The 12,737-nt window shown below is 48.8% G+C and overlaps 1 protein-coding gene across 1 annotated transcript in view; it reads right to left on the reverse strand.

The window, feature by feature from the left end:
• Window positions 1-1,110: 1,110 nt before the first annotated feature.
• Window positions 1,111-12,737, reverse strand: part of LOC128972721 (sodium/hydrogen exchanger 2-like) — a 35,130-nt gene continuing 23,503 nt past the window's right edge. Inside the window, 6 exon segments of the mRNA XM_054388827.1 lie at window positions 1,111-1,259; window positions 2,863-2,935; window positions 7,819-7,953; window positions 9,861-9,972; window positions 11,212-11,376; window positions 12,627-12,697. Of these exon segments, the coding sequence (XP_054244802.1) occupies window positions 1,111-1,259; window positions 2,863-2,935; window positions 7,819-7,953; window positions 9,861-9,972; window positions 11,212-11,376; window positions 12,627-12,697 (705 nt within the window).

Genomic DNA, 12,737 nt, shown 5'->3' on the forward strand with positions numbered 1-12,737 from the left:
CTCCTGGATCCTTCAATGCAGAGAAAGGGGAAGAAAAAGAGAAGTGCCACTGTTTGCATTGCTAGAAGTTACCATCAGGTTCAGCTAAAGACAAGGATTTGAAGGCTTGAGCACTTCTGTGGGGTTCCTAAGAAAATCACCCAAATGTGGCAATGCCTCCGTCAGGTACTGTCCCTGAGGTTTAGCTGCATCTGATCTGCAAAAGGGATCACACCTTTCCTGGCAGAAGGGCTCCACAGCAGTGAGGTTTTGAGTCCCTCTCTCTGCTGTGTCTCAGAAGACATGTTCAAACCTCTTTGGACACTGCAGCCTTAGCTGTGGTTGCAGAGATCATCTCAGACAGTTGTGCCAGGCTTGCTGCACACAACCAGACCCAGCACAAGGCTTGCCTATCTATTTAAGAGCTGGCACACTCACCTCCTGGTACCAGCACTGGATTTGGTGCTTCCTTGGTTTGTTTTTTGAGGTCTTCCTTAAACACTTTAACCCTTCCTTAAACACTTTAAAACATCAGCAAGAATATCTTTTGCCCTCTTAAGGCAGCAATAATAAGATTTCATTAGGTGTAGGGCAGTCCCTCTTAGGTAAAACATGATGACTTATTTAACCATATGATTTAATTCTGGCCTTAATGTGATTGATGTTCCTAGTCAGGACACATCAGCTTCTGAGGAGCACAAGAGATCTTCTGTTATTTCTGCTGTCTTTACTGGTGGCATGCTCCACCCCTAATAAACCCCTCCTTGAGATTAGCAAGTTTTTTTCCTAACATATAATCTAAATGCTCCCTGCTGGTTCTTCTATCCCTGCTGACAGAGAAGATCTGAGATCTCACCTTATTAAAACATCCTTTCTCTGAAATTGTAGACAATTTCAGCATTTTTCCAGACTGAACAGACTAATTTTTTTCCTAGACATTTCACAGAAATCCTCTCTCAGACATCACCTCACATTGCTGGTGCTCAGCTGGGCTCCTTCCCCTGGGTTCCTGCCACAATAAGAGCACAGGTTCTGCTGCAAACCACTCAGGATACATGCCCTTATGCCTCTTATTTACATTATCTACACGTATGGAAGCAGAGTTGGATCCCTCTTGGAGATCCAGCAGCATCAGTGGTGCTTTTCCACCTCCCAAGTCAGCTCTTTCTCCACGTCTCTGCTCCTGTTCCTGGCGGCAGCGCCGGGCTGCGGCGGGGGCACGACACACACCGACTGGGACCGGTTCTGTTTCACTTCACGAACCTGGTCTGCAGTCCCCACTGTGGAAAGAGACAAAACACCAACCTGGCTGAGAAATGTTCTCCTCTGTGGGTCAACAGGAATAAAAAACTACTTAGGGGAAAGGACATTTTGCAAGGGCTTGTTGTGATAGGATGAGGGGTGATAGGATGAGCTTTAGGCTTGAGGAGGGCAGATGCAGACTGGAGATTAGGAAGGAATTTTTTACAGTGAGGGTGGTGAGACACTGGAACAGGCTGCCCAGGGAGGTTGTGGATGCCCTTCCTGCAGACCTTAATCTCCTGCCAACACCCCTGCCATGGGCATGGACATTTTCCACCAGCCCAGGTTGCTCAAGGCCTCATCCAGCCTGGCCTTGAACACCTCCAGGGAGGGGACATCCACAGCCCCCCTGGGCAACCTGTTCCAGTGTCTCCCCACCCTCACTGGAAAGAATTTCTTCCTCATCTCCAGTCCAAATCTGCCCTCCTCAAGCTCAAAACCATTCCCTCTCATTCTATCACTACAAGCCCTTGACCCTGCACCTTAGCCTATCCCAGCCCATACTGGGAGCTTTTTTTGGTTACTTTCACCAAGCACTGAAACCTTTTCAGTCATCACTTCTGTAATGCTCAAGGTGCTGTGCCTGCAATTGTAAAAAATCAGTGCTCAGCTGCCCACTGAACATCCCATTGTGTCAACTCTGCTGACAGCTTTGACCAACTACAGTTGTGTCACTGACATTAACCCACTGATATCACCTCTTTGCTGTTGTTGAGTGTGGAAACTATTCCTTCAGTGCTCTAAAAGCTAAGCATGGGCTTACAAAAACATGAGGTCTTGAGCCACTGATCTTGCTGTAACAGATAATCAAAGCAGTCAGGGCTGCTAATGGGGCACTCAAAATGCATTTTAATAGCACTTTGCAAGCAAAAACAAAAAAAATCTTAATTTTTGGAAGGCAGATGGGCATAAACTTCACATTTTGAAGTATCATTCACTTTCATAAGGTTTGAGTTCATGCATTAGCATCGGAGTAAGCAGAATGATCTGCAGACACTGCCAAACCTCTTAGTGCTTGGTGGAATAGGATGAGAGTACCAGTTCCAGATGATTCCCTGGCTGGACATGGCAGACAAAAAAGCTTCATGTAAATTCCTGCACTCCCTTACAGCACACACATAATAAGGAGGTCAAACATCCAGACTGGGACACACTTCTCACTGCTCTGGTTCCCAGCACCACCTCTGTCATCAAGCAGCTACCTGGAGCACCATCACACATCCCAGTGCTCACTACAACTGGTCTGAGGTCAGGCTAGGATGGGGCACTGGGGCTGAGTAAGCTCCTGGCTGTGTTTGCTTGTTCACAATGCTCACCTAAAGAGCCCTACTTAGTCTCTCAGGCTCGGACTGATGCTCCTGCAGCCACCAGCCTGCAACAGGCAGCCCAGATCTTCCTGCTGCTGCCTGTAGCCAAGCCAGGGCAGCTTGGCCTTAGCTGTCTCACCAACCCCAGTCCTGCAACAGACATGCCATGGAGCTCAGCACATCCTCTCTGTCCTGTGCTGGACACATGGGGATGGGGCAGGGAGATCAGGGGAGGCAGGAAGTCACCGCCAGCACCCACCAGCTCCCATCTTACCGGTGAAGGAGCGGCACAGCTTGGGCTGCACGCTGGAGTCACTCTGCATCGAGTAGGAGTCCTCCTTCTGTGACTAAAGAAGAAAAGGACTTCAATGCACTTGTGAAGGCTGATAGCAAGTCTGCTAATGACTCCCCACCTTCATAATCAAGTCGTTTGCAAGCCCTGAGCTTTCTCTTTCCACTGGTATTGCTTTTTTCCAAAGGGAACACAAAGAACAGTTGCTAAAACCAGACCAATAGATGGTCTGGGAATATTTACACACAACCATTTGTTTCAGGTTGGCAGAAGAGGTCTGAAGTCTCCAGGAGCAGTCTGGTAGAAAGAGTGGGAAGGAGCAGCCCTGGAGCAGGGGGAGCAGGACGGGGGAGTACATAAGGCAAAGCCCATCCCCAGGACATGGACACTTCTCACCTTGGCCGGTGCCCACCTTGGCTGCAAGCCAAGGAGGCAGGTAAGGAACTTGTACTAATGAGCTCCCTGTCCTTTCACTCCAGCGCTAATCTCCACCCTTCAGGAAAAATAAAACCAAATCAAATCAGGTAGCACAATGCTGCCTGAATTGTTCAGTGCTTCTGTAAACTGGAAGTAAGTCTCTCGTGCAGCTGGGATTTGGCACCTCAGCCCAGAAACCCAGACTGCCAAAATAACTCTGGACACCTCCCAGCCCGGGTTGCTGTTTTGTTTCAGCTCGCTCCCCTCCCTCCCCTAACGAGGACCGATGCCCTCCATCCCTTGTTCACACTTTTATTGACCATTTTCCTAACAATGCCTTCCCAGCTCCACAGCAGTGGCCAGCTCCCTGGAAAGCCATTCCCAGGGGCAGTTAGGGATTCGCAGAGCATGCTCCATGAAAGGGCTCCGGTGTAATTACCAAAGGCAGTATGTCATTTACGCACATGGCTCACAGGCAGCTCCAAATGAGCTCCTTCTGGGGGGGAGTGCACTCATGTTTTGGCAGAAAAAAAGAGGACAAAGTTGCCTGGCTACAGGTGCAAGGATTTTCTGGGTGCTCAGTGGTAAATAAAAGCTATCCTGGGTCTCAGAGAGCTCCCTGCCAGCCCAGGCAGTGTTGGATCCTTGCCAGAAGCACAGCAAGCCCAGAATCCAGACAGCCTTTGGAGCCAGCCTGATGCACAGCTCCAGGAAGCTGCAGCCTTCGGCAGGAATTTTGTCCTTAGGCAGGGGAAGGAGAACTTTCTGCTGGAAATAGATAGTCTTGGAGTTAATCCTCTCGGCTACAATTCAGATCTGAAGTCACCTTGTAGTCTTGCCAAGGGTTTTCTGCCTGGTGTAAATCATTTAACCTGCACCGTTGGCTCGGCAGGGATGAGGATTGTCCTTTTCTTCCCTCCGCCTTCCCCAGTCACTGCCAAACCTTTCCTTGGCAGGGTCTTCTGATGCAACCTGAGAATCACCTCAGGTCACATCTGTCAAAGCAAAGGTAGGCACCTAAAGTGCACTAGACCCCTAAGGCCACCCAGGGTAGAGAGAAGAGGTGATTCACCCTGGTTGAAGCCAGATGCTGTCCATGGAGCAGTGCCTGTCCTGGTGAGCACACTGGTTTCTCCACATTGACTGGGGAAGGATTGTCCATCAAGTGAGACGAACTTCACTCCTGGCTTCTCCTCAGTCTCACAAGGCTATAGAAAGATGCCCTTTCATATGCACATTCATGACTGATACATGAAGTAAAAACAACCAGCACCTAATAAATCATGAGATGAATCTGAGTTGCAACAACTTCATGTTTTAAGAGCCAAGGACTAAAAGAACTTTGCTAAGGAAGTGAGCAGAAAAAGCAGAGTTTCACTGAACCAAAGGGATTCTTTAAGCCATTCTCTCAGCTCAGAACATCCAACTGATGGAATGTACCACCAAAGCTTTTTGCAAACAGACTGGCAGCAGAAGACACACAGTGTTTCAGCAGCACCAGAGGGCTTTCACTGGCTGGAAGTTTGCTTTGCAGTTGCTGGTGTCGTCGAGTTTGCAAACACAGTTGTAATGCTTCCATCTCGTGGTGAAGTGCAGAATAGAAACGCCTGTGCCATGAGAATGCTGGTTTCTTGGGTTTTTGGTTGGTTATTTTTTTTTTCTTTGCTGAATCAAAACCTGGAAGGCCAAATTCTTCCCTTTGGGACTGCAAAAGATGGAGCATCTGACAATGAGCAAAATCTCCAACACTAACCAGCTCTATTTTTCATTCATCTCTTTTAAAGAGGAAGATGCCATTTGCTTGTCAACTTGGCATGAAACTAAACCTGAGAGGCTTAACTCCCCCTCCCCACACCCCCCACCCTTAATATATTAAGCTGCTTTCAATGGGCTGAAATCTACTTTTTAGCACAGTGTTCCTTCCTTCTACTGACAAATTCTGCAATCCATCCTCCTACAGCGTGAAGCAACAGCGTTCACCCACCCTCCCGCCTCGTGTTAATGTTCCAGGGCTCTTTTGGAACATTAACCCAGCACTTTGGGGTATTGCCTTATTTCTACTTGCAACAAAATACCAGAATCTCCACAGCAGGGGTTGGACCTCTGGAGATCACCCAGTCCAATCCCCCTGCTAAAGCAGGGTCACCCACAGCAGCTTGCCCAGGATCACAATGTGCAAGGTGAGTTTGGAATCTCTCCAGAGAAGGAGACTCCACAACCTCTCTGGGCAGCCTGTGCCAGGGCTCTGACACTCTCACAGCAAAGCAGCTTTTCCTCATGTTTAGATGGAACCTTCTGTGGTTTGGTTTGTAGCCACTGTCCTTTGTGCTGTTGCTGGGCACTGCTGAGAAAAGTCTGGCCCCATCCTCTTGCCTCCTGCCCTTTAGCTATTGATGAGCACTGAGAAGATCCCCTCTCAGTTGCTCTTCCTCAGGTTTAACAGCCCCAGGTGTCTCAGCCTTTCCTCATAATGAAGACAATGAGGCAGGTTTTAAAACATTAGCAAATAAGCTACACACACCACACCTGACTTGTCCTTTTGGGTGCAGGGGATGCTTCTTGAGCTTAGAGTCACCCTTGCAGATGTCAGTGGCATCAGCTCCCAGTGTTGACATCTACTTCACTCAGCCTGGTAGAAGGCAAGCATAGCTGCTGTACAGGGTGTGATCAGCCCCAACAAATGACTCCTCTGAGTGTTCAGCATCAAACTGGCATTTTGCATCATCCAGAGAAGCACTGGCCAGCCACCATCCACGAGTCAGTGTAGAGACAGAGTCGATTCTACAGCTTCTGCTAATTCCCTCCCCCCAGTATTCTGTGCCCTGAAAATCCAGCTGTAAGTATTCAAAGGGAAAAGAGAAATGGTCTTCCCAAAAGCACTAAATTGCCTCCCAGATGCACCACACAGGAACAACAGTGAAGGGGAGAGCAGGAGCAGAAGGGTTAACAATCAAATGTCCTTAAAGTGTGTAACTTCGTGCTCAAAATCAGCCCTAGTTTGATACTGTTCTTTTGAAGTTTAATTATACCAAATGTTCTACAGGAACATGCCATGTTCTTGCCTATCTATTTTGAATTGTAAGTACCAATCAGCATGTAAATGATCAAATTAAATCTTCTAAGTTGTTTGCCAGAGCTGGAACACCTTTCTGTGAATGAAGGGCTGGGAAGCAGCAGCATTTGGTGGCTTACTGCTGCTCTCGATGGGCTCTCAGTGACTGGCATTTGAACAGAGAAATGCGAGTGGAAGAAAGCCTGTTGCAGTCCTGAGTTCTTGTGCTGTCATGGAAAATTACTGTCTAAATAAAGACAGACAAATTATTTCTTTTTAAAAGGTCATTCTGTTCTCCTAAGTGATGGAACATTGCTGCCCAGATTAGAGACCAGGACTTGCACTTGGGCAGTGCTTTAGCTCAAGCCACCACATCCTTAAGTTCAGATAAGGGAGGGAAATTTAGGGATGGCTCAGCAATTACTGCTGATGACCTGGAGGTTAGGGAGCAAGATATTAAAGAGGCTGATTGTTTTTCCTCTAAAGCAAGAGTTGCAGAGGATGGGAGGAATTAAAAAGTCCAAGCCTGCTCTTTATGTACTATTCCTAGACCATTTTCTCTTTCCATGGGGAAATGATGGCTCAAATCCTCTCACTGATTTCCAAGGAAGTCAGCAAAAGTCTTCACCAGCTACAGACATTGTATTTACCTTGTTTCTCTTCTAAGTCAGAACATGAACCAACATGGAGCTGTGCCAGCGGTAAATTTGGACTCAGAGTGGTTCTCCCAGGAATCTGGTATCTAACACATCCCTCTACTTTCCTTTCTTCAGAGAATCATAGAATGATTTGGTTTGAAAGAACCTTAAAGATCATCTAGTTCCAAGCCCCCAGAAAGGAAAATAAAAAGATTTTATTGCTACCAGTCTGCCCAGAAACGTAGTTGCTTTTAAAAGCCAAACACTTACCTTCAGAATAAACAAGGAAGCTCACAATCGTGCTTCTGTGCTTTGAAAAGAGGTGGGAGGGGTAGGGATCAAAGACTGAAGAGTTTCAAATATTTACAGTCCATCTGGGCCCACGGACAATGGGTGAAACGAATTCCTGCCTTCCACAAAATCTCTCAGAAACAAAAACGTGGGCAAACCAGACCTCTGAATCCCTGGATCCAGAGAGTGAAGCCAAATTAATAACCTTTGCTCACTAAATAACTGTCCTAGCAGGGATGGAAGCCTGTGTTCACAAACAAAGCCCCCAACAGCACTGCGTGCAGGATGGCCCAAGCTGGTTGTCAGGAGTTGGGTTTGGTTGGGTTTTTTTCCTCTTACCTCTGCGTTTTCTGCTCACTGGAAACTAATTCAGGATTGAGAGAGACTTTTTTCTTCTCGTTTTAAGGCAAGAGGATTTGTCCTTCAAAGGAAGCACTGCCAGCAACAAACAGCACTATTGCTAGTGCCTGTCACAGCTACCCAGGGGAAGCAGCCCACGCCTGGTCTCTGCAGATCCAGGCACTGCTCGCTGCCTCTTACCTCCTTCCTGCAGCTGGCCGTGTCAGCGCCGCTCAGCTCCAGGCGCAGGCCCCTGTGCCGCAGGATCAGGATCTCCTCGGCATGCTCGCCAGGCTCGGTCTCTCCAGGAAGGGTGTGCCTGTTGTACGCCGGCCCCTGCACATTGCATCACACCATCGGCGTTAGGGGCTGCAAGGGACCTCGGAAGCTCATCCAGCCCAACCCCGCTGCCAAATCAGGATCACCTATACCAGGTCACACTGGAATGCATCTGGCTGGGTTTTGAATATCTCCACAGAAGGTGCCTCCACAACCTCCCTGGGCAGCCTGTTCCAGTGTTCTGTCACCCTCACAGAAAAGTGTTTCCTCTTGTTTCCATGGAACTTCCTATGCCTCAACCTCCACCATTGCCCCTTGTGCTGTCATTGGGCATCACCCAGCAGAGCCTGGCTCCAGCCTCTGGGCACTCACCCTGCACATCTTTATCAACATGAATGAGGTCACCTCTCAGGCTCCAGGCTCCTCCTCTCCAGGCTAAAGAGCTCTCAGCTCCCTCAGTCTCTCCTCATAAGGAAGATGATCCATTCCCCTAATCATCTTTGTGGCTCTGTGCTGGACTCTTTCAAGCAGTTCCCTGAGGTCCTTCCTGAACTGAGGGGCTCAGAACTGGACACAATACTCCAGATGCAGCCACAGCAGGGCAGAGTAGAGGGGAAGGAGAACCTCTCTCGACCTACTAACCACAGCCCTTCTAATACAGCCTGGTGTATCAGAGACTGGTTGCAGGTGGGACCATCCCTCCTTCCACACCATCATCCCTTCACTAGTGCCTGTGGCTTCCAGGGTCCTTTACCCACCCCTGCAACCAGCCTGCCTATTTATGGGGATAAACTGAGCTACCCACCTATGAGAGGTGGGGATGGAGGGAAAGAGCCAAAGAAGGAAGATGGGACTCCAAACCCTGCTTTATGCAAAACTGCCCAAGAGGTCACTGAATGACAAGACCAAGGCACATCTATGAGTCCAGGTGACAGAGCAACCTAGTGCAACTACTCTGTTTGAGGTGTCTTCAGCCTCGGGGCCTCTTCCCAGCCTTCCAATATTTTATATCATATACAAACCACAGGAACCATAAATCCTGCTTCAAAAGCCATAAGCCAACCAAGTCAAATCTCCCACTGACATCAGTTAGGGTTGGGATAAGTCAGTTGCTGTGAGGGGTGAGGCCGGATTTAGGCAGGAGTAAGTGCAAACAGGAGTCATGCCTTCATCTTTATCCCAGTGACCATTTCTACTGGTTTCCTCTTAGTCCTGTCTAGCTGTTTCCTTCTGGACAGGAGGGAGTGGTGGATCCCTGTGTACTGAGCTGCCCATGCCAGCTGCATCCCTCAAGGGCTCAGCATTTCGTGTGTAATCCCTAAAACAAAGGCTTAAGGTGGATTTTAAGGATAAGGCTGCATGTATCACCACGTGAACAGCAATTACAGCTCGCAGTCCTGGGTGCTGTGCAAAACCTCAGACAGATTATTCACCAGTTATTCTGTAAACAGCAAATGGGCTCTGTGCTGTTTGCCAGTGGAATCAGTTTCATGGCAAAACTGCTGAGCGGTTTCAAAACCTCTGCAGATGAATTTTGCCTCACACCTCACTCCCTGAGCTCTCTTCTGTGGGGAAAAAAAATCCACAATGTGAGGATAACTCCGTTCCTGCTTTGCCCCATAGGTAACCAGGAGCTGCTGCAACTGCTGGATCTGCAAACCTGCTGCCTGCAGATCCGTGTGCTCCTCCTTTCTCCTTTCTGGTTCAGGGTACTGATGCCTAAAATACTTCATGAAATTATAGGCTGACTGGGTGAACCTTTCAAAAGCTGTCATGCTGCAAACAGAAATGTGCCACTGACTTGGAAACTGGATCCGGCTCCACACAGCCAACTATTCTCTGCTCACAAAGAGACATCGTTAGTAATTATGTAAATATTCATAACATCTGCTCAGGCTGTTAGGATAAGGGAGATGTATTTTGTTATTGGACATCTAAAATACAGATTGAGGGAAGGGTTATACCGTCCTCCTGGTTCGGTACAGGTTCCTTGCCAATATTTCCTGTATGTTGTCCAGGATGTCCGGAGTCAGAGCATCCTCCACTTTTCTGTCTGTTATGACAGCCCTGTTGTTGCTGAAAAAAAAAAAAAAAAACAAAACACCAAACCAGAATGCTGTATTTTGGAAGATGCAAGACAACCAGAGCATCCTCACAGCAGCACTTTCACATCCCACCAGCAGCAGACATGACCACCAGCAGCAGACATGACCGCCACCAAATCCTTGCAGATGGAGCTCAGTGCAGGAAGAACATTCAGTAATTGCATCAGAGCTGTGCCATCCATGTGCCTCTTGGTAGCTAAAGGAGCTGTGGCAGAGCAGAACAGCCTGTGAGAGATGAGATGGCCATGACACATGACTATTTGACCCTGCTGTCTCAGCTGATGCCTATTCGCACTATTCACTCCTTTGGTACATGTAATAGTGCAAAACCATCAAAAAAACAGTGCAGAGCCTCAAACCCACGCTGGTGCAGAGCCTCAAACCCACGCTGGTGCAGAGCCTCAAACCCACGCTGGTGCAGAGCCTCAAACCCACGCTGGTGCAGAGCCACAAACCCACGCGGGTGCAGAAACACAAACCCACGCGGGTGCAGAAACACAAACCCACGCGGGTGCAGAGCCTCAAACCCACGCGGGTGCAGAGCCTCAAACCCACGCGGGTGCAGAGCCTCAAACCCACGCGGGTGCAGAAACACAAACCCACGCGGGTGCAGAAACACAAACCCACGCGGGTGCAGAAACACAAACCCACGCGGGTGCAGAAACACAAACCCACGCTGGTGCAGAAACACAAACCCACGCTGGTGCAGAAACACAAACCCACGCTGGTGCAGAAACACAAACCCACGCTGGTGCAGAAACACAAACCCACGCTGGTGCAGAGCCTCAAACCCACGCTGGTGCAGAGCCTCAAACCCACGCTGGTGCAGAGCCTCAAACCCACACTGGTGCAGAGCCTCAAACCCACACTGGTGCAGAGCCTCAAACCCACACTGGTGCAGAGCCTCTTTCTCAGAGCACCCTTTCTGTGCCACTGGGGTGTGGCTAACAGATGACTTCCCGTGCACAAGATCAGAACCTCTGTTTGCCAATGCCAGTAGATTGCTCATCCAGCTGATCATTTTTCATGCCCACCTTATGATTTTTTCCAGTGCTTGCTGTGCATGTGTCCAAGCTAAGCTGCTCTCTCCCATCAGGGAAGGGCAGAGGAGGCAGAGGAGCTTTTCGTAACTGCATTCTGCAAACAGCAAGCGGTTTCTGTGCCCTCAGGTGGGAAGGCTGGGAGGAGTGATGGCAAGGGGAGCACTTACAGCAAGGCTGGGTGGGATGGGGCATGGCCCAGCTGCCCTGCTTCTGCCAGCTGGATGGCATGCTTCCGCTCCAGCTTCTCGTAGAGCAGCACGATGCTCGATTTCGGCTGGTTGTGTTCCCGAAGCAGGAGCTTCTGCAGGTATTTGCTGTTGAAATATTCTAACCTGTTGGAGAAGGGCATGGGCTTAGCCTCCCCCCACTGCTCCCCAGTACCAGAATGGACCTGAACAAGCCAGCAGGTTCACAGAATCATAGAACAGTTTGGGTGGGAAGGGACCTTTAAAGGCCATCCAGGTCAACCCCCCTGCAGTCAGCAGGGACATCTACAACTAGAGCAGGCTGCTCAGAGCCCCTGACTCTCCCCTATCTTCTTGTATTCCATTACCTTCTTTCCAGAAACCAACAGTGTAGGAGGTCAGTCCCCAATTATTTCTGCACTACAATACATGAGCTAAGATATTAAAACTTTGCCAAATATAGGGAAAACTCCCCAAAGTGCCCAATTTATCATGATCTCTGCTCTAAGTGCTAAAGATACACTCAGTATCCCTAAGGGACGTCACTTCCAGATTCCCTTTTGATCCATCTCCTCTTGCTTTCTGCTCAAATGCAGCACAGCCTTTGGGAAGGATCTAGCTAGTATCAGATCCTGCCACTCAAGTTCAGCTGTTGCTGGCAGCTCACAAACCTCTGCAAGGAACCAGGACCTCCTTTATCAGCAGTGATTCCCATACCCTCTAGTGGCACTTCCAAGCACTGGCATTCCCAAGAACATCCCTGCCAGCTGTCTGTTCCAGAGTCTTTACCATGAAGTTAGCTGCATCTGTGTCTGCACAGCCAAGGGATTAACCCTGGCAGAGTGCTGTTTGTGTATTTTATGTTATTTGTGTTTCAGAAAATCTCTTAGGTGTGCATTCTACCAGAACTTCATGAAAATTGAGCACCTTTCCACAGAAATCTGTAGAAATCCTCTATAACATTTCAGTCTACAACAAGTAGTTGCCCATCTGAGTTCTGCAAGCTCTCGTATTGTCCTGCTATTTGTGCACACACTGAATTGGGGTCTTCAACTCCCAGCTGGCCAGATAGGGACAGGTTGAAGCTGCCCAAGCTGGGGGTTGTGCTGACAGGTACCTTTTCTTTCCAGCAGATTTCTTTGGACAAGAAGGGGCAAGCACAGCAGGAGAGAAGAAAAGAGTCTTTTCAGGGTGAAGTACAACATGGGACCTGCAAAAGCAGGGAAGTGCCCCAAGAACCTAGTCTCACCGTGGCCAGGAAAAGCTGCCCCTCTGCCACCCGCCTTGTGCCACAGGGATGAACAAGGCTCAGCTGCCCACAGTGGAAACTCAGGGAACATAAGCCAGCCTCATTTTTTTCTACACATGTACACAGGTGTATTTTGACAAATCCTTACTTGTCTTTCCAGTAATACTGTCCCCAGTGTCCAGATATATCTTCAATGCCAGCCAGCAAATGATCCAAGAACTAAACAGAAGAGAGGATTTTGCTGTACACCGGTTGCATG

This window comes from Indicator indicator, chromosome 17 (assembly GCF_027791375.1).
Source record: "Indicator indicator isolate 239-I01 chromosome 17, UM_Iind_1.1, whole genome shotgun sequence".
NCBI classification, from domain to species: Eukaryota; Metazoa; Chordata; class Aves; order Piciformes; family Indicatoridae; genus Indicator; species Indicator indicator.